This window comes from Abramis brama (assembly GCF_963993115.1).
Source record: "Abramis brama genome assembly, chromosome: 25".
Lineage (NCBI taxonomy): Eukaryota > Metazoa > Chordata > Actinopteri > Cypriniformes > Leuciscidae > Abramis > Abramis brama.
Window position 1 is genome coordinate 22,424,650 of NC_139987.1, and position 21,178 is coordinate 22,445,827.

The 21,178-nt window shown below is 35.7% G+C and overlaps 1 protein-coding gene across 3 annotated transcripts in view; it reads right to left on the minus strand.

The window, feature by feature from the left end:
• bmp1b (bone morphogenetic protein 1b) overlaps nt 1-20,091 on the minus strand; it is a 29,010-nt gene extending 8,919 nt beyond the window's left edge. For all 3 annotated transcript variants that reach the window (XM_084105352.1, XM_084105351.1, XM_084105353.1), the window contains exons 1-11: nt 19,893-20,091; nt 15,364-15,474; nt 14,249-14,395; nt 13,870-13,987; nt 8,256-8,434; nt 7,972-8,077; nt 4,031-4,155; nt 3,296-3,411; nt 2,420-2,522; nt 2,177-2,293; nt 800-945 (exon numbers count right to left, since the gene is read on the minus strand). In XM_084105352.1, coding sequence (XP_083961478.1) covers nt 800-945; nt 2,177-2,293; nt 2,420-2,522; nt 3,296-3,411; nt 4,031-4,155; nt 7,972-8,077; nt 8,256-8,434; nt 13,870-13,987; nt 14,249-14,395; nt 15,364-15,474; nt 19,893-20,028 — 1,404 coding nt within the window. In that variant the 5' untranslated portion in view covers nt 20,029-20,091. The remainder of the gene's footprint in view (nt 1-799; nt 946-2,176; nt 2,294-2,419; nt 2,523-3,295; nt 3,412-4,030; nt 4,156-7,971; nt 8,078-8,255; nt 8,435-13,869; nt 13,988-14,248; nt 14,396-15,363; nt 15,475-19,892) is intronic.
• Between the last annotated feature and the right edge of the window lie 1,087 nt (nt 20,092-21,178).

The following is a 21,178-nucleotide window of genomic DNA, read 5'->3' on the forward strand; positions in this document are numbered from 1 at the left end:
ACATACTAAAGCATACGTTAAATACTTTGTTATAATTTTAATAGTGTGTTATTCGATATTACATGTCAAATTAATATATTTTAAACATACTAAATTGCAACTTCATTACAAATATATTTAAATACATGACATAGAAGTTTTAGTAGAAATTACATTAAAGTATATTTTAGTTTACATAAGTTGTTAGTACATTCAGCAGTACACTAACCATATTTCAAAGACAATAGAAGTAATGATATTACATACTGTATAAAGATGTACTTTAGTCCTACTTAAGTGGGTCAAAAAACACTAAAAACAAAGTTCAGCTAATTGCATTTAATAGAAATTTTAACTAATATTACACAATGATACGTTTGCACTTAAGCATATTCTTTTAAGGTATATAATAGGTATTATTTTTAAAGTATGCTAAAGTGTATGCTAAAATTGTATAGATACTGCTTCTATATTCATAATTTAGAATTAGACTTTTGGTATATTTTTGAACAGATTAATGTGAGAAAAATAAAGAATAATCAAAATGTTCGCAAAAACAAGCATTATTAAAAACAGTGTAGCAATATATAATATAATATTTTTTGTATATAAAGTGAAATACGATAGAGACATGGCTGATATTTATATTAGTAATAATCATAGGGACACATGGTGCACAAATTACAGCATTTCCTGAGAAGGACCCACCTTGATATTTGATATTTTTGTGGTTTCAGACACTGTTACAGTGCTGTCTGAGGCTAGTTGTAGAATACTGCATGACAATAACAAACAAAAAAGCAAGACTCATGTACCCTACCTCAAACGACTGGAAGATGAGGCCCACATGAAACCCCTGGGATACGATGATCTTCCATGTGCAAACTTTATTAGGCCGATAGTCATCAGGATAATTGGGTGACTCGATCTGTCCACTGTCTCTTCTCACTTCACCTCCGCAAATAGCTGAAACCATGGATAGGACATCACACATTAACACTACATCTGTTCAGATGGGCAGATGAGCCTTTCAGCTAATGGTCTTAAAATGGTTTTCCTCTTATTTGAAGGAAAGGTCTTTTTCAGTAAGGATTGGGGATTTTTCTTCCTCTGTAGTATTCATATTGACTGTGGAGTTACTCAAGGCTCCATTTTGGGGCCTATTTTGTTTTCTTTATTTTTGTTGCCCTTAGGTCTTGTCTTTAAAAGACACGGTATGTCGTATCATCTTTATGCCGATGACATTCAGATTTACTTGCCCATTAAGTCTGGAGGATCAACTCCTCATTCATCTATGTTATTATGTCTTGAGGAGGTGAAGTGATGGTTAGAACAAAATCGTCTCCAGCTAAATGCGACTAAATCTGAAGTTATCATTTTTGGGCCAAATAAAGGTGACAAAGATGTTTTGGGTCAATGGTCAATAATTGTGCGACCCAAGATAAGGAATTTGGGTGTAATTTTTGACTCATCCTTAACATTCGCTGATCAGATAAAGGGTGTGGTAAAATAAAAAAAAAATGGTGAAAACTTTTTTTTTATTGACTAAATGAAAACTTTTGTTTGCTGCTGATCTTGAGACAGTGATTCATGCATTTGTTTCTTCCCGCTTGGATTATTGCAATGCAGTTTATTTGGGAGCAAGTCAATCTCTTATTTCAAATTTGCAATTGGTCCAAAATGCGGCTGCAAGGCTCCTCACGAACACTGGAAAAAGAGAGCATATTACCCCAGTTTTGGTAATATATTAAAGAAGAATATATTACTAATTTAATTCATGTAGACCTCAACGATAACTTAATAGTTTACTTCTCGCAATTCCTAAAACTCTCTTTTAAAGCTTGGGCTTTTTCTGTTGTCCAAGACTGTGGAATACCCTTCCACCCGACATTAGATCTGCACCCTCAATTTCAAGAATTGAAAGCCATAGAAAACAAATGTGCTTTCAATCGAGATTTAAAAATATAAATTTTGGCAGTTGTATTATGTTTTATGTGCATGTTATGTCTTTTCCTCGCTGCTTTTTGTTATTTTTGTTTGTTTTTGTTACTATTGACTGTTGTCTTGTGTTCTGTTTTATTATTATTTGCTATTATCTGTAAACTGCTATTAACTGTACAGCCCTTTGGTCTACTTTATAGTGGAAAGGGCTCTATAAATAAACTAAACTTGAGACTAATGGTCAGCGGATTTATACCTTCATAAACAGCAGAGAAGCCTTTCCCCACCCAATTACTGCTGCTGCGGAATTCAATCCACAGTCGACTCTCAGTGGAGACGATGGCCTCGGGTAGCTGGTCTCCACAAAAACGGCCTGAAGCAAAAGAACCAATTGATTAAAAGGTTGGGTTGATTGAATGTTTAATTATTTAGTATTTCTTTCCAGTAACCCTAAAGCCATTAAAACACATTTAATAATGATCTTAATAAATATGAGAACCTTTCAAAGGTGCTTTTCTCCAGTATCCATCACGGATCTCCACATGGTCATACCAGCACAAGTGACTTCTGTACAGATCCATTGAGGTAAAATTAAGAACGATCTAACAAAGAGAAAGAAATACAGAAGAAAGAAAGAAGTTGGAAGTCACAAGAAGGTTATTTATACTACCGTTGACAAGTTTGAGGTCTGTAAGATTCTTGCAATGTCTTTAAATGTTTTTACCAAGGCTGCATTTACTTGATTAAAAAATACAGTAAAAACATTCATATTGTGAAATATTTTTACAATTTAAAAGAATTGTTTCCTATTTTAATAAATTTTAAAATGTAATTTATTACTCCAGTCTTCAGTGTTACATGATCCTTCAGAAATCGTTCTAATATGCCGATTTGCTGCTAAATAAACATATCTGATTGTTATCAATGTTGAAAACATTTGTGCTGCTTAATATTTTTGAGGAAATTGTGATACTTTTTTCCAGGATACTTTAAAGCATACAAAGTTCAACAAGCATTATACTGAAATAGATTTATATATATATATATATATATATATATATATATATATATATATATATATATATATATATATATATATATATATATATATATATATATTTATTTATTTATATTATAACATTATTAATGTTTTAACTGTCACTCTTGCTCAACTTGCAGAATTAAAAACAATCTTACTGACCCCAAACCTTTGAACGGTGGTGTATATTATAAGTTTAGATATAAATGCTTTCCCAAAGCTGTTTAAAAACAAGTTTATAAATACTTTTTACATGTTTTGCATGTAATGCAAAGCAGAAATAAAAATAATGTTTTACTGACTGAAAAATGTATATTCTATGTGAAGTTCTTCTACCTTTTCCCCAGGCGTGACCGATATCCTCCATATACAGTGAATATATGCAGCGTATCCGTTAGGGAACCCAGGGGATGAGAAGTTTCCAGTGCTGTCCTGAAGGCTCTCACCACATCCTGTGCACAAACAAGAGTCAAAACCACATTGATAGAAACTCACAGATGATTGACCTTGAAACCGGATCCTCTTATTGGAAATCAGTAGGAGTTTTGCAGATGGTAAGGTCAGTTTTATGGATCATGCTTTTATTTTGAAGTAGGAAATCACCATAATTCCAGCTAAGATTAAAAAAAGATGACTGCAAAAACAAATGTTCAGTTATAGGGGATAATTATACAGCTGGTTCATTCTCCCATTGTAAATGGATAATTAAACTGATGTCATAGCTGCAAATGAATCTGTCAAGAACAAGCCTAACTTTAGAAGCAAGTGCAGAAGGAAAACTAAAAACAGTACAAAAATGTCTGAGATGTAGGGCTGCTCAATTATGGCAAAAAATGGCACAAAAAAAACATGATTATAGGTGGCCTATAATAAGAAATTACTATGATAAGAGTAATTTTAGATCACAATTATTGATAGGAAAAAGAAAAAAAAAGACACTTAAGACATAACCAAGACATAATAATCATTTTACCTCAATTATCTTGTGTTCAGAATTGTTAGAAGCCAAAATCGAAATCGAAAATCAATTACGATTGCACAGCCCTACTGGGATGTTGAAGGCCCACTTACTTGGACACTTGTATAATTTTCTTGCTTGAGCGATGTCCCCTTTGCTCAGTCTCGTCCGCTGTCCGATGGGAGGTCGGACTCCATCAACCTCATACCTTGGCAGCATGGTATCAAGATAGATGCCTCTATTTTCAGACATAAAAACAATAACTCCCCAATTATTCACAAGTGGATTCTCAGAAACTTTTTAGAGGATCTAAGATATAGCAGCAGGGAGAATGTACTGTAAACAAAAAAAAAGTTGTTTCATTTTAAAGTAAGTGTTCGTGCTGCCTTAATTTTAAGTTTAGTCAACTTGAAATGTGAAGTTGTACTAAGTGACACTAAACTAAATTAAAATGAAAAATGTTAAGCCAGCACGAACACATACGTTGAAACAAATTTGTTTTTACAGTGTGCATCTAAAAATTAATTCAATCATATATTGAGACATTACATGTTATGAAACATAACAAAACAAGATTTCATACATGGTTGATTCATGATGAGACCTCAGTGTCCCCAAAGTATTTGAACATTTAATTCACAATTTAAGGTGCAGTAAGCAATTTCTTAGAAAGGCTGTTGAAAATTTAAATAAACACCCAAACAAACCATTTTGTGAATATTTGCTAGATGTCTGTTCAGTGTGTGTGTGTGTGTGCCAAAAATATATTGTCTATGTACATAGTCCTGACTGTGTAAAAAGGTGAAAAAACAATATTGTTTTGCCAACTAGCTGAACTAAAGTATAACATTATATTTTATTTCAGTTAACATTTATTTTGTTTTGAATAACGAAAATGTTTTTTATGGTTTTATTTGACGATAATAACCTTGCTTCAATATCACATGATCCTTCATAAATCATTCTAATATACGGATTTGGTACTCAAGAAACATTTGTAATTATATTTAAGTGTCTTAGGTGTCCAAATACGTTTTGGGGCCACTGTACATGTTTATGACATCAGAGATCCAGCTTGCACTCCAACCAATGCCAATATTCCTAAATTAAAATATCTGCCTATGACATATATTTGATTGACATCTGCCCAATATATATAGGTTTTGGCTTGTGCTGTCTTCACTCTCACCAGTTCCCATAATGACAGCACCCTGAATGGCCAGCATGCGGACCAGGGCGGTCAGAGCAGAGTTTAAAGCATTGCCTCCCTAGACTCCGACTCCCTGGAGCCCACCCTGCATGCCAGAGCACAACAGCACTCCAGCCCTGCAATTGTCCAGGACAAAAAAGCCTGGAAGGGCTTTATTTATTTTGGCCTAGTTCCAGGATCCCCTGACTGCAAAATGCTGGAGGTAAAACCGCACAATGTGAATATTCCTTGTTGAGAGGCCATAGGACAGGGGCCACTTTTCAAAACACTAAACATAACAATCAGAGAGAAACCATGCCAGATTCCTAGATTCAGACCAATTTGCTAGCGAATCACTCAGACCAGTTTGTAAATAGTTTTAACTGATTCATTAAAAAGAACCAACTAAAAAAAAAACTTTTTTACTCCACACAAAGAGCAATAACTAGGTCAGCATTCAGCAAACTAGAAAACAGAGCAGTACCAATTCAGAAAAAAATACAAATAAAATAATAAAAAAATTCCTTGACATTTATAGTTTTTTCATGACTGTGGGAACCCTGACTGAGTAATGTATAATAATGTGACTTTTACATAAGCTGACCACACCAACCTTGAATATGAATTCTTTCTGTTTAAGACCACACCAGAATTAGCCTCACTGTTTCCAAACTGTTTGCAGGTGTTCAACATGGTTAATTCAGAGAAGTTTTGTAAGACCCAAAAGAACTGACCAAAGGACACTCTACCAAAAGTCTAACTGCACTTCAGCCTTGGCTCCCTGTCTGGATTCCTTCCTCTTGTCCCAAACAACCGAGCAGCTGGCTGCATCTCCATCCTCAAGCCACTAACAACAGGTTAGTCAGCAGTCGCTGAGAGCGCCAAGACTTTAAGACACTAACACATGCAATGATGTCCCTGTCATTTAGAATTAGTGTAGAAATTAATATTTTTGTATTTTTATTTTTGTTTAAATAGTACCATTTTACAATAAGGTCTCATTTTGTTAACATTCATTTACATATGATGACCAAAATAGTTTTAAAGCATTTATTAGTCTTTGTTAACATTAGTTAGTAAAAATCTAATTGTTCATTGTTTGTTCATGTTAGTTCACAGAGCATTAACAAATACAACTTTGTAATAGTAAATGTAGAAATAACCATTGACCAAGACTAATAAATGCTGTAGAAGTATTTATTGTTAGTTCATGTCGATAAAGGGATAGTTCACCCAAAAATGAAAATTCTGTCATTAATTACTCACCCCAAATCCGTGAGACCTTTGTTCATCTTCAGAACACAAGTTAAGATATTTTTGATGAAATCCGAGAGCTTTCTGTCCCTCCATTGACAGCTATGCAACTGACACTTTCAAAGCCCAGAAAGGTAGTAAAGACATTGTTAAATTAGTCCATGTGACTACAGTGGATCAACTTTAATTTAATTTAAGTGACGAGAATACTTTGTGCACAAAAAAAATAAAACACTTTATTCAACAATTTCCGATGCACGTTCACGAGAGCACTACGATGCATGCATGTGGTGCTGACGCAAGAGCCGGTGTTCGGACATAGAACCCAGAAGCGCTGCACTGAATTTCCTCTGCTTGTAGACACAGCACAGCTATTCTATTTCTATTTCCAAAAACCATCTCCTGCCTCAGCACCACATGCATGTGTCAAAAATATCTTAACTTGTGTTCTGAAGATGAACAAAGGTCTCACGGATTTGGGGTGAGTAATTAATGACAGAATTTTCATTTTTGGGTGAACTATCCCTTTATCGACATGAACTAACAATAAATACTTCTACAGCATTTATTAGTCTTGGTCAATGGTTATTTCTACATTTACTATTACAAAGTTGTATTTGTTAATGCTCTGTGAACTAACATGAACAAACAATGAACAATTAGATTTTTACTGGTGGTGGTTGAGGAGAGATCCCCTGACATGATTGTAAAGCGCTTTGGGTGTACAGTAGTACATATGAAAGCGCTATATAAATGCCCGATTCTATTCTATTCTATTCTATGTGTCGTGGTGCTCTTGTGAACATGTACAAAGAGTGATTTAATTTAGCCTTTTATTCACATATAAACATTCATCAACTCACACATCAGTTGTGGTAAACGGAAACTCAAGCATGTTCGCTTGACGTGCGAGAACCAATGAGGTTCATTCTCGTGTTACGCAGCACATTTGAGCTTCAGCAAGAACCAATGAGGTTTGTTCTCGCACGTCAAGCATGTTTGGTTGAGCTTCTGTTTATGTTTGCTGATCAATGTTTAAATGTGAATAAAAGCCTAAAGTCAATTTGTTCATCATATCGAGTCTCTTCAGAAAATGTGGAAAAAACATTCAATTAATACGGATTAGTTTTATGATTTATTTATGAACTTTTTGAAGTGTCAAAGTGTCAGTTGTGTAGCTGTCAATGAAGGGACAGAAAGCTCTCAGATTTCATCAAAAAGATCTTCATTTGTGTTCCGAAGATGAAAGAAAGTCTTACGGGTTTGGAACGACATGAGGGTGAGTAATTAATGACAGAATTTAGATTTTTGAGTAAACTAACCCTTTAACTAATGAAACCTTATTGTAAAGTTTTACCATTTAATTTTTTGTAGAATAAATAATTCTTTATATTTCTTAATATATTTATAATTCTTTATAATAATGATTCTCCAATCAACACACAGAATATAATAAAAGGGTCAGTGGGAGACTGCATAATCAGACTGAAGTAGTGTTTAGCAGAAATGGTAATTATTTGTATGTTATACATTATCCAATTATCTCTAAAATAATAGAAATAAAAATAATCTAGTGGTGTACAAGTGCATTAAATGCTTATGAGTCAAAACCTGGAAAAGGTGTTTCTGGCGTAATGCATGATACTGTTAAAGTCGTAAACCTCCCCGAGCGAGTCCACATCGTCTGGCTCCATCTTTTCGAAATTGTACTCCTGACCTGTAAAATGCAACATAGGCTCCATCACACAAACACTTCCACTGAATCCCATTCAATTACGTATTATTCTGGATTTTAGATATAGAATAATGCATAAAAAGTTACAAGTAGCAATTATAAGCAAACAGAAGTATGAGATGTCATTCCAGTTAACCAGAGGCTTAGATAGTTCTTGTACCTGGCTGGATGTTTTCTCGAAATATATTAACATGTTCATCCCGGTCGGGTCGTGTGTGCTCGTGCCAGAATCCAATGACATGACCGAGTTCATGCACCACGATGCCAAACTTGTCGCAGTTCTTCCCGATAGATATGGCCTGTGCACCTCCACCCCTCCGCCCGACAAATGAGCAGCACCTGCAAAGAAGCCAACTTGGGGTTAGAAAACACTATTGAACATATTTAGCAGATGCATTTGGTAAACAGAGTCAAATTAATGTTTGTATATTTACTTTCATCTCTTCTCAGATTAAGCTACTCTACCGTTGCTTAATCTTATTCTGTCATGACAACTCTTGGAGTGTTTAGCATGGTAATGGATATGACGATGTTGATATGTTTGGTCATGGCAGAATAGATCTGCTACGCTGCTGCTACTGTTATTGCTGCTGAAGAGCAAGTAAGACATGCTGTTGCTGTACAATATAGCATACATGAATTACCCGTAGCAGCTCTATACAGGTGGAGCTGGGGAAGGTGGAGGGTTTCTGAAAGCACGCTGCAACTGCTACAGCAAATGCTGACCAAGTATTTGAAGGTTAAGCAGCCAGCTCATTGGCTACTGATACAGAGGAAACCAATCAGCTGTTCCCTATCGATAATGATGTAATTGCAAACAGATTGAGTTAAGGAACTATCAGCCTGCGCCATCTAGAGTTTCATGACAGAACTTTGTATTTATAGTATAACAAAAGATTTTTATTTCAAATAAATGCGGTTCTTTTGAACTTTCTATGCATCAAATAATCCTGAAAAAGAAAATGATCATGGTTTCCACCAGTGTTGGGTAAGTAACTTTAAAAAGGAATAAATTACTAGCTACTAATTACATACTTTCTAAATCTCAAATCAACCTCAACCAGTAGAACAATTCAAGAATAGACATGAAACTGCTATTTTAATTCTTTCAAATAAATATAAAATTGCAAAAATTATTCTTTTTTTTTTTTTAGAAAGTTACATTAAAAAAAACATACATTTTAACATTAGACATTAAATTTTAATTGTTTTATACAGAATTGTTCAATAATCTATACAGTATTTTATGCAATCCTCGTCTCCTCGCTCCTCCGTCCTCCATCCTATGACCCGGAAACCGATCGAGCTCAGCCATCTTGAAGGACATCTCAATTCTCTAATAGCACCGCGAGGAGGCGAGGATCGAGGAGTGAGGAGGCTTCCAGAGGAGTCATGAGCGAGGATACACAGGTGTATCCTTTGCGGAAGAGCTTTATTGACTAAATGTGACGCACGTATAAATTCTCCTCCCCCTTCACCTTTCCTTAATTAACCAAACTAATAGAACATAAGAGCGCAGCTGATGATGCTGTGAAGTGACGCTCGAGTGATCAAGTATTCCAATGTATAAAAAAGCTTTTATTTGATTCCTCCGTCCTCATTTTCTTTCCTTGCAGCCTTCCCTCGCATCCTACAGGGGGTGGAGCTGAGACGCGAGGAAAGGAAACGAGGATGCACAAATAAGAATTGAGAAGCACCCCATGTTTGTTGTCACCTCTCCTTTAACATTTCTTCTCTGCTTATATCCGCATCCTCCCCCCTCAGAACTGAGGACATCGCCCCCTAGTGTAGCAGAAAAGCACTAGTAACCGTGAATTCAACCTAGAACTGTTACAATATAATATAATAAAATGTTTCACCATATTAGTGTTTTACTGTATTTTTATACCAAATATATGCAGCATTGGTGAATGTAATGAGATAACTGGTGTTTGTCTGAACAAACAAGGCAGGGCTGAAGATGTTTGAGAAACCTGTTTGAAAACCATCGAGCATGACAACTATTAAGTTCATCCTTCAGCCTTTTGAGTTATTGTGAGACACACAATGAGCTGAATGCAGCCAATTCTATAGTCAGTCAGACCTTGAGGTCAGGATCTGCCTCTGCTGAGAAAAAAAGGCTTTGAGCTGACTGAATCCAAAGCAAGGATGTTTTTGTCACAGGCAGCACATGGCCTGCTCTTTTGGGAACTGCGGTGGAGTGACATGGCTGTTAGAGCCATGAAAACTTCAGCACGGTCCATCTTTTTACTACACTCTGTGTCAATCATTCATTCAGTCCTATAAAAACAGTGTTTGTTTTTGTTTTTTGTTGATCAAATAGCTTGGTGAGCATAAGAGACTTCTTTCAAAAACATTTAAAATTAAAGCTGCAGGCAGCATTTATCGGGGTTCAAGCGGTTTAAGGCCTTTAAGCACATGCGTAAAAAGATATTATGTTTTATTTAGCAAGTATGTAAACACTTAGAAAACTTAGGAAACCAAAAGTAATTTATAAAAGATCATATAAGAGATTCAGTCAAGAATCATTTTGTACAGACGTGAATAATGTATGTTGGGTTGATGTTTATAAGGAAGTTCATCCTGATAATGCATTGTCAGCATTTGAAAGATTATTTTACCCTTTGGTGGACAAACATGCACCAAAAAATATACAGTGAAGAATGTTAGGGCACCATGGATTGTTAATTAGTTGAAAAACATTATGTTTGAGAAAGATGTGGCAAAGGGTACAGCAAACAGAACTGGGAACAAGGAGGATTGGGACGTCTATTGCAAATTAACTCATTTTTAACTATTTTTAAACCATATGAAATTGGAAATTATTTTTATGATTTTTTCATAAATAAAGTTGATGAATTAAGAGGAAAAAATGATGTTTGGCAGAACCAGTTTGCTACATCTTTAATATCAGTATTGAAAAAGGGATTTTTCCTTTAGCTTGGAAAGATGCAAAGGTTATTCATCAGAAAAATGCAGCACTGGGTTGTAATGGTCATAATACTCGACCAATAAGTTTGCTACCAGATCTTAGCAAAGTATTGAAAATGATAGTTTGTGAGCAAATTCAATTATTCTTTAAGGAGAATCATTTACTCTCTAATTTTCAGCATGCATATTGAGAGAGCACAGATTGATGACAATAACTTAGTAGGAGCAGTATTGTTAGATTTTAGCTCAGCTTTTGATGTACTGGATCATAAATTACACAAATTTACTTCTCATACTGTACATTGGTTTAAAAGTTAACTGTCTAATGGGACAATGTGCATTTTATAATGGAAGTTATTCAGATGTGAAAGAGTTGCAATGTGGTGTGCCTCAAGGAAGTTGTTTAAGACCAATGATCTTCCTCATGTTTTAAAGTGTGCATGGACAGTCATGTATGCAGATGATAAAACATTATATTTACCTGCAACATCAATTAAGCAATTGTCTACTGCTTTGGATGAGGAAATACAATTGGTCATAAAGTAGGTACGGAATAATAAGTTGGTTCTCAACACTGTATTTCTAAAATTGTGCAAACAATGGTTCTTGCTTAGATTATTGCCCAGTGGTGTGGTCGAGTGCATCAAGTACAGACAAAAAATTTAACTAAAAGAAAAATTACAATTAGTCCAGAACAGAGCGAAACGACTCACTTTAAACTGTAATAGAAGGGCTAATATAATAAGAATGCACTGGTGAAGGATTGTCTCTCTCTGCTTTGTTTTATAAGAAATATTTCTGTGTCTAGAGTTTCTAATGTCCTGTACTCTCAACTTTTGTATAGTAGAACTAGTCATAATTTTAAAACCAGGCTTGCATAAAAGGGATATTTTTTATTTCCTGTTTCGAAAACCACCGCAAAACAACAAACTGTAATGTATAGAGGAATGAAAATATGGAATGATTTACCATTGATATTACATATTTTTTAAGAAGAAAAATTAGTTTTAAAAAAATATTTAAAGGAACATTTAATGGCACAATATATTGTAAATTGTTGATTTTGGAATGATTGTTGGGTTAGTATGTTTCATTGACTTGACTTTTTATTGTTGTTGATTAAATGTAGTTTTGTATTTTTTACTTGTTGGGACCACAGGAAGAGTAGCCACTGCCTAGGTAGTGGCTAATGGGGATCCAAATAAACAAATACACCTAGATCATAGATGGAAAAGACCATTTACAGCCAATACAGGCAATTTACTAAGGACAAATATGTTTTTTAAAGTTTTTTTTTACCGTTATAGCACCATGTCTTGCCTGATCTCCACCACTTTTATTAGGTGTCCTCAAAGTGTGCCCATACATATGTGTGTCAAATTTGTTTTAAATATCTCATTTCGTTTTGAAGTTTAGACACTTATAATTATGAGAGCATAAAAATTATCCATGGGCGACATTGATTGGATTTTTTTTGTCAGTTCCTATCATAATTTTGACATTTGGGCGTTATTGTTTAGCTATTGACCTATGTTTTCAAATTTCCTGTAGTGGTTTTGTCTCGATCGGACTAACGGTTTAGAAGATAATCGCAAGTTTTTGTATGCGCTAAATGACACCGTTACACAAACCATAAGGCGAAACCTGGCATGTTTGGTATCGTTGGACTCGGCAGTCTAAGGAGATCACTTCCGTGAAAAACGCTGGCTTGAAACTTCCCAGGCTCCTACGGGGCATTGTGCCGTTGACGCATACTTAGTTTTTGAGATACGCCAATGTTCTCATAGACTATCATGGCTCCCTGGACAAAGACACTGCATGCCAATTTTGGGTGCCAATAACGGTTGGGTGCGGTTATAGCCATTTTCATGATTTTTTCCCCCTGTTATAGCGCCATCAAGTGGCCAATCGTTACGATTTTTTTCATGTGACCTCAGATTGAGCTCATAAACGTCCCGAGTTTAGCTAAAATATCTCTTTCCGTTCACAAGTTATAGCCATTTTAGTAAAAGTGGCCCCGGTCACATCAAACATTTTGGTTTCCCTTAGCGACCGTGAATTTAAATTTCGTTAATTTTGATATTTCTGCAGTGGTTTGGTTCCGATCAGGCCAAAAACCTAGGAGTAGTTAGCAAAAGTGGGTTTTTCAAAAAAACTAAATTTACTCGAAAATGGCACCTGAAGGCTTACAGCACTCTTACTGACCCCAAACTTTTGAACAATAGTGTATGGCTCAGGTCTAGGGGACCTTTTAACCTGTTTTATCATTTGCTAGGCAAAAAAACAAAATCAGATTTCTTAGGATTGTATAATTACATTAAAACTATATTAAAATTATTGTATTATTATATTAATTGTATGTATGTGTGGTCACTCTGAAAAGTAACAGAGCTATGCTTTTAATCACAATTGACCCTATTTACTTTCTTAATGGCAATTAAACAAACAATTGAATTATGTTAACCAATAGCCAAGCTATTTAGACACTGATTTTGCAAAGACACATTCACACAGTTCTAGCTGCAATAGTGTCTAGTTAGACAATAATGTATTTTTTGTGTATGTGTTGAATATCCTGTAAAATAATTTGTGTGTCAATTCACAGTGACTGCACTGCAGCAATACATGCTGGGAGCCAGATTTGCTCTAGAAAAAACTTGCTTGTGCACTTGTTGCCAATAGAAAGTCAAATCAAGGACACTGCTGTAATGATTGGCTGTAATGACTTTGGGATGCTGGCAGGGAGGAGTTTCTGTGCATCGGGGACTGAGGGAGAAACTGGAATAGTCAATAAGGTGAGCAACAGTAGTCTCTCTACAAAGAAACTCAGAACATGAACTTACCCACATGACCGGATGGTAAAGATGATGTAACTCTCCTCCGTGCTCCTTTCCTTGAAGGTCACGCAAGTGTGTTTCTCCCAGTGACGCATGGCTTGCTTGAAAATGGCTCGCTGGCTGCCTGCAGGGCATTTGATTTAAATCAGTAAAGGACATCTAGATAAAACTCTGAGCACCAACTTACTAATGAAAAATTACAAAGGATGATAAGACTAATCCTAAATTGGATTTGTAATATTTTGTTAGTGTTAAGCTTAGAGCTTTTGTATGATGTTAAGTGCAGCTGGCAAAATGACATTACACTGGAACATTAGGACATTGGGAAAAAAACACATACTGTACAGGAGAATATGAAATAAAAAAACAAAACATGGGGCCTTACCGCTAAAGTTGCCACTAATGATATAGGGTATTATGCCATCCGGCCAAACTCTCTCAGGTCTGGCTGTGGCTGCTCTCCTTCTGCGTAGAAGGCGTCGATTGACCAAAACTGGGTCCTTTGCACTGCTATTAGCTGAGGATCTGTTTGCTAGGGCAAAGACAATGCTTCAGACAAAATGTACTTGTCTACTTTACTCAGAATATTCCATGAAGTTTGTAAAGGCCTGATTGCACAGAATTAAGTATTACGCATTCATTTAATAATGAGTGCTGGCTAGATCAATTATAATTTACATGAGGAAAACTGTAGTCTGTAGTGTATTCAATTAGATTATACATTTTAGCTTAGGTAATATAATCAGACTACATTCTGATTACTTTTGACCTAAAGAAAAAGCCTACCATTTGTTATTAACAACATGAAATGCATTAAATATCACATTACATCAAGGTTTCCAAAACTGACGTTTGTGCAGGGTGTTCGTGAGTTGATGAAAAGATAATTAATTCAATCTTAATTATGTAAAATTAAAATAAATTATTTTAAAATAACCAAATAAAAGAGGTCAGCACTAAAAAACGATGAAATATTTTATTTGTTTACCTGAATGGCAATTGACCATCAGAGAACCGTGCTGTTAAATTTTTTAAATATTAACTTAAAAAATCTCTTTTAATTAACTTAAACACTTTATGTCAAAGGGGTTTGGCTGACAAAAAAGGGAATCCCTGCATTACATAAAGAAACATTAAAAAGCACATAAACAGCAGTGACATTACACAGTGTAGCAAATTGGCAAAATCTGCATGATTAGTGCCTTAAAACTTAATTGTGTGTCTGATCTGTCTCAGTCACCAATGGCCAATGTCTTCCAGGTTTATTTTTGTTTTGTTTTATTTTTTGTCCAGTTTTCCAGAATCAATAATTAGTGAAGGTCACTGGATATGATTCACAGCTATACATCCTGATTAAGAGTATTTTACAATATAATATAATCTAATTACAAATACTTAATATTTGGAATCTGATCCAGATTACATGTAATCAGTTACTACCCAGCACTGAATATCATTGCATGTAGCAGCAGCCAGTCTGTGCTTGGCAACCGTACTCACCTGAATCAGGTATAGGGATGTTAGAAGAGTCATTCTCTATAGCATCCATATAGTTCGCTTTAAGAAAGCGCAAGTCCTCCTCATCTAAGGCTATGTCCCCTAGAAAAGCAGCTAAACAAAGATGACAATAAATCACCGGCTGAATTTCTCAAGGTCAAGTAACATGCAACCCTGTGAGACTTGATGAGGGGGGAAAACATCACCATGATGAGAAGCAGCTTTCAGCCCAGTTCCATGTTCTTGTTAGATGTTCACAGGTCCCCAAAAACTAAATCTGTGCTCTGGGGTCACACCTGCAACTTGTATACCAGTCTCAAATCAGATTTTAATGAGATAACTCTCATACAGGCTGGTCAGATTGCAGGGAGATTTTGAAAAGAACCACACACCAACGCCAACTTCCAGAAAAAGACTCACTATAGTGACTTTGCTCCAGGGCTTTGATCATTAACGCTACCCTATGCAGGCAGAAGCCATTATATAGTGCAGGTGCAGTGGCTTTAAAATGGAGGGATTTAAAAGGCACTATACAAATCTAAATGAACAGGATTTTTTCTAAGAACCTATTAGCAGCCTTTCAGCAGACACTTTTGCATTTTTCAGGGACTTACAGCACAGTAATTGCATGGATGGTCCCTCTGTATTGGCAATAACAGAACGAGCTTGTGATTCTAGTAATTCTCCCGTGTCTGGAAAATTCTGCTTTGGGATTTCTTTGTTGGTTTTCTTGTTTGTTGGATTTTTAATCCTTTATATTCATTACAGCTTTAAACTTTAAGTCACCACCATCCTTAAACGGATGTCTCTGTTTGTATATTAAAATATAATCCATAAGTGAAGGGACAAGTAAGGTTTTTCGCAACTAAGAAAAGTTTCATAACTGTTAATTAGGTTAACAAACCATTCTTGCAAACATGTCTTTAAAGATGGATGAAAGAACGACAATGTTAAAACATAAAACACAGACATCTAAAGATCAATAAGTGTCCTTCTGTAAAAGCTTAAAGGGGTAGTTCACCCAAAAATAAAAATTCTGTCATGTTGTTCCAAACCTGTATGAGTTTCTTTCTTCTGCTTAACACAAAATAATATATTTTAAAGAATGATGGAAACCAGACAGTTGATGGTAGCCATTGAATTCCATAGTATTTTTTCCTACTATGGAAGTCAATGGCTACCATCAACTGTTTCATTAACAGCATTCTTTCAAATATCTTCTTTTGTGATTCACAGAAGAAAGAAACTTTCTTTACAGGTTTGGAACAACATGAGGGTGAGTAAATGATGACAAAATTCAAACTATCCCTTTAAAGCTTTCTTGTACAGTTTGTTTGTAAAATTAAATAAAATCGAATAAAAGGCTTTTTAAATAGTCAATAGCTGTTATATCCCTAGTTTGTGTGTTTTTAGGAAGATGGAACCACGCTGTTCTAGAGACAACATTACATCTGTAATGTTGGTCTGCTTGCCCATGAAATATATATTATGTTAACTAATATCTTTAAAAAGAATATAGATTTAAGTTTATTTTGTCAACTAAATGCAATAAAACCTTATTTTGGTATCATGGCTTTTATTTCTACTAATTGTTTTCATCCTTTATATTCTGTATAAAGACATCGTAGCTCTGCATGAGTGGCTGTGAACATTCATGTCTGGAATTTGTGACCTAGCAGCAGAATTCATAGTTTTATGGACTCTGAGGCAGCAGGGAGCACTTTTATTATTTTACCCTGGTATTTTCAGCCTGGCATGACATCTTATTAAGCCTGAAACATTTACTAAACAAACCAAAAAATATATGAGTTTTGTCTTGCTTGAATTTTTCACCCGAAGCTGTCAAATCTATGAACATGCATATAAAAACATACACTGACGCCCTCCTGTCACGCTGTTCTCCAAGTGTCAAAAGAAGAAAGAAGCAAGTCACAGCATACCAATTTTGAGGTAAAGCAGTTCCCAGTTAAAGGTTAAAATTAAATCAGCTGTCTAATCAGCTTGACAGAAAAATGGCCATGTGTCACTATCAGCATCCATCTTCACTGTTGTTCTGCTCAAAACTGAAAGTGTACAGACACTAAATCTTATCAATGTTCCATATTGAGATATTGAGTCAATACACTGCCAGGTCTCAGGTAAAACTTTAAAGACATCAAACTTTTCACCTTCCCCTTCTTCTCAATCCAAACAATTCCCTTCAGCAAAAGGGATGCAAAGACAGGTCTTCACATTTAAAGGAAAAGTTCACTGAAAAATTAAAATGAGCCCATACTTTATTCACCCTCAACAAGCCATCCTAGGTGTATATGGCTTTCTTCTTTCAGCCTAACACAACCAGAGTTAAATTAAATCATATCCTGGCTCTTCCTAGCATTGTAATGGCATTGAATAGTGCCCGAGTTTCTGAAGGTTAAAAAAAGCACATCCATCCATCATAAAAGTAATCCATACGATAATAAATGCCTTCTGAAGCAAAGCGATGGGTTTTTACATATGCGATGTAAGACGGAAGAAATTTCCTTTAAAATCTGTTCTTTTTGTTCCATCGAATCTAGTCATTACCGCTACATGGCAGCAGTAGTTGTTCCTCTTCCAATTTCCCATTTCAGTTCTTCTCTTTGTTAGCATCAAATTAACTGTCTCAATTTAATGCTGGTTGGACCAAACCAAATTCCTGATAGGTTTCAATGGCCTGAAGCCCACTTCATGCTGTGAGGGTAATGAACAGTTGTCCAAAATGCTAGGCAGCCCCTGTCAGAAACATAAATGATTAATATGTAAATTCAAATGCCTTTCAACTATTTTTTTTAAAGCGCTTCTCTTATATGACTTTCTTCTTTCAGGTGAATACAACATGAGTTATATAAAAAAAATGTCCTGGCATTCCAAGCTTTATAATGGCGGTCCTGATTTTGAAGTTCAAAAAAGTGCATCCATCCATCATAAAAGTAATCCAAACGACTCCAGGGGGTTAATAAAGGCCTTCTGAAGCGAAGCGATACATTTGTGTAAGAAAAATATGCATATTTAAAACTTAAATTAAAATAGCTTCCAACAGACGGCCATACGCATCGATTTATGGTGAAAGAATAACCCCTGACCTGACGCATGACGTATTGACGAATGCGGAAGCGCAGAGGATAGAGCAAAACAAAACACCGCTCACCAATTAGAAGTCTAAAATGGGAATTTTTAAAGAGAAATGTCAGAGGAGCTTGAGTTTGTTGCCCAGCCCTATTTGTTTGAACCGTAAGAGGCATCAAACCTTACACTACTACTCCTACATCTGACATCTGACGTCATACATCGCGTCACGTGTTACTCTTTAGGCGCAAGTCGACTTGCGTAGGCCGTCTGCCAGAAGCTAGTTATTTTAGTTTATAAAGTTGTAAATATGGATATTTCTCTTCCACAAATGCATCACTTCACTTCAGAAGGCCTTCATTAACCCCCCTGAGCCGTGTGGGGCCCTTTAATGATGGATAAATGCACTTTTTTGGACTTCAAAATCAGGACCACGATTCACTACCATTATAAAGCTTGGAAAAGCAATGACATTTTTTAATATCACTCTGATTGTGTTCATCTGAAAGAAGATAGTCATATCTGCCTTGATGGCTTAAGGGTGAGTAAATCATGGGATGATTTTCATTTTTGGGTGAACTATCCTTTGAATTAGTCAAAATCAATACTACAAGGTTAATGATTTCATCAGCAGGTGGGAATCACATACGCTTGGCCACTGGCTCAGTAACATTGCCTCTAAAAGTAAGCAAGTGGAAAACGTGCTGATTTAATAATAAATAGTGAATATGCAGCTATTTTTCTTGTGAAAACATTTTCACAGAGCACTGTTTGACCATAATGGCATGTAAACAATACTAATATTAAATTCAGTTCTAATAGTCAAAACAACATTTAATCTGCTGTTTATTGCAATTACAAAGTTTAGCTCAAAGAATTGGTGCTTTTGTCTGTGTTAGATGTCACGTTAGGGTTTAAACTTTTACAGGTCATCAAAATTTGGTTGGGTAACTAATGCTTTTCATGCTGTAAATTAGGCAACATTTAGTTCTACACACTCTTCCCGAGGATGCTGATTTCTAAGTTGGGATAGGGGGAGGTGCCGAATCACCAGGATCCCATTCACTTGTCCCAGATCTCATGCTGTCCTGCAGGACACAGCTAAACAAAACAAAACAACACAAACAACACAGCACAACAACAACACACAACCAAATGACAGAAAACAACGCAAGATTAAACAAAACATAAAACAAAATGTTAACCAAAACAAAATATAAAATAAAGCAACACTACAGCAAACAAAATAAAACAAAACAACTTTAAACCAAAAAAAAAAAAAAAAAAATTAATCAAAACATCACAAAACTCACAAAGCAAATAATAATAATAATAATAAAACAAAACCGTAGACTATTAAACAAAACAAAATAACATCAGCAACAAGACAAAACAAAACAAACTTTTAGTTTAGAAACATATTGTTAGGCTATATAGGCAATTACCAGCTTTGCATGGGTCCATGTAGTCAACCTCATCACTTTCTCCTGGACTTGTGTGATAGTTTGAATCCACTTTCAATGCGATCGTTAATAAAAGCCGAAGACTGAACATAAGCAAACATGTCCACAGGGAATTCATGACGGGAATGAGTGCGGATGTGGATGTGGACCTGGAGCCGGCGGAGAGCTGAGGGCTGCGGTGGGAGCTTGGAAGGACTTGGGAAAATGGGAGCTCCCGGGAAGGCGAGGCTTTGCTCTCTTCAATGCCTTTATTCTAGTCCAGTGATTCGCTCAAATACCCGGGCCTCGTGCCAACACCAAGCTTACAAACATCACAGATCGGAGGTCAGTGCACTCAAAGTGTCCTGAGCCCATCTGTGTGGGAGAAGAACGCGAACGCGCTCGCTCGTGCATTTCACTGCAGAGCAGAAGCAAAAATGCTTAAAACACAAATCCGACTCTAATTTAACAAATGATATTTCGTTAATTGCACTTATAGTGGCAATATCTTATATTTCTTTTGAATAGCAATCATAAAATATTCCTATATCTGAAATGTGTCCTGAAGAATCACACCTGTCTCTGTGACAGCCAGTCTCACTGTGTAAATATAGCAAAAAAATGAGCAGCACGCGCATTTTTTTCTTCTTCTTTTTTTAACCAATCAGAAACGCGTTCTGCGTGTGACTCATTTTGCGCTAAAATCTGTAAACAGCAAAGGCCGACCCACGCTTTATTAATCAATCAGAAACGCTCTCTACATGTTTTGCGTCGTCTCCAAGGGGAGTGGCCCGCACTTCGATCTTAGCGAAAGTAAAAAGAATGCTCTCGCAAAATTGTGAAATTTCAGAATATACAAAGAGATTTTTTTAACCAGGTAAGTTATGTATTATTTATTATTAATACAGTTATTTAGATTTAAGCAAAAACGCTTAAGTCGTTTCAACAAAAAAAACAAAAAAGTTTTTTTCTATATTCTATTTGTAATAGTTTTCTCTAAATATCTTGACAGATATGACTTGTTCAAGGAATAAACTTATCAACGGAGTTCCATTCAAAAGTATCATGCCTATGCCGAAGCTTCAGCCTCAGAGGTTTGCAAGGTGTAGGGCTCAAAAAATGTTTCCGTACTACGCAGACCCTAAAGAAAACATGGTAAAGAAAAAAATATGAGATGATGCGAGGAAAAATTATTTGGCAATGCTTTTGCGTTCTCTCACCAATGTTTTGCGTTTCCCTGAGAAACTTTTTGTTCGCTTGCAAAATCTTTGCAAAGTTTCTCGAGGGAA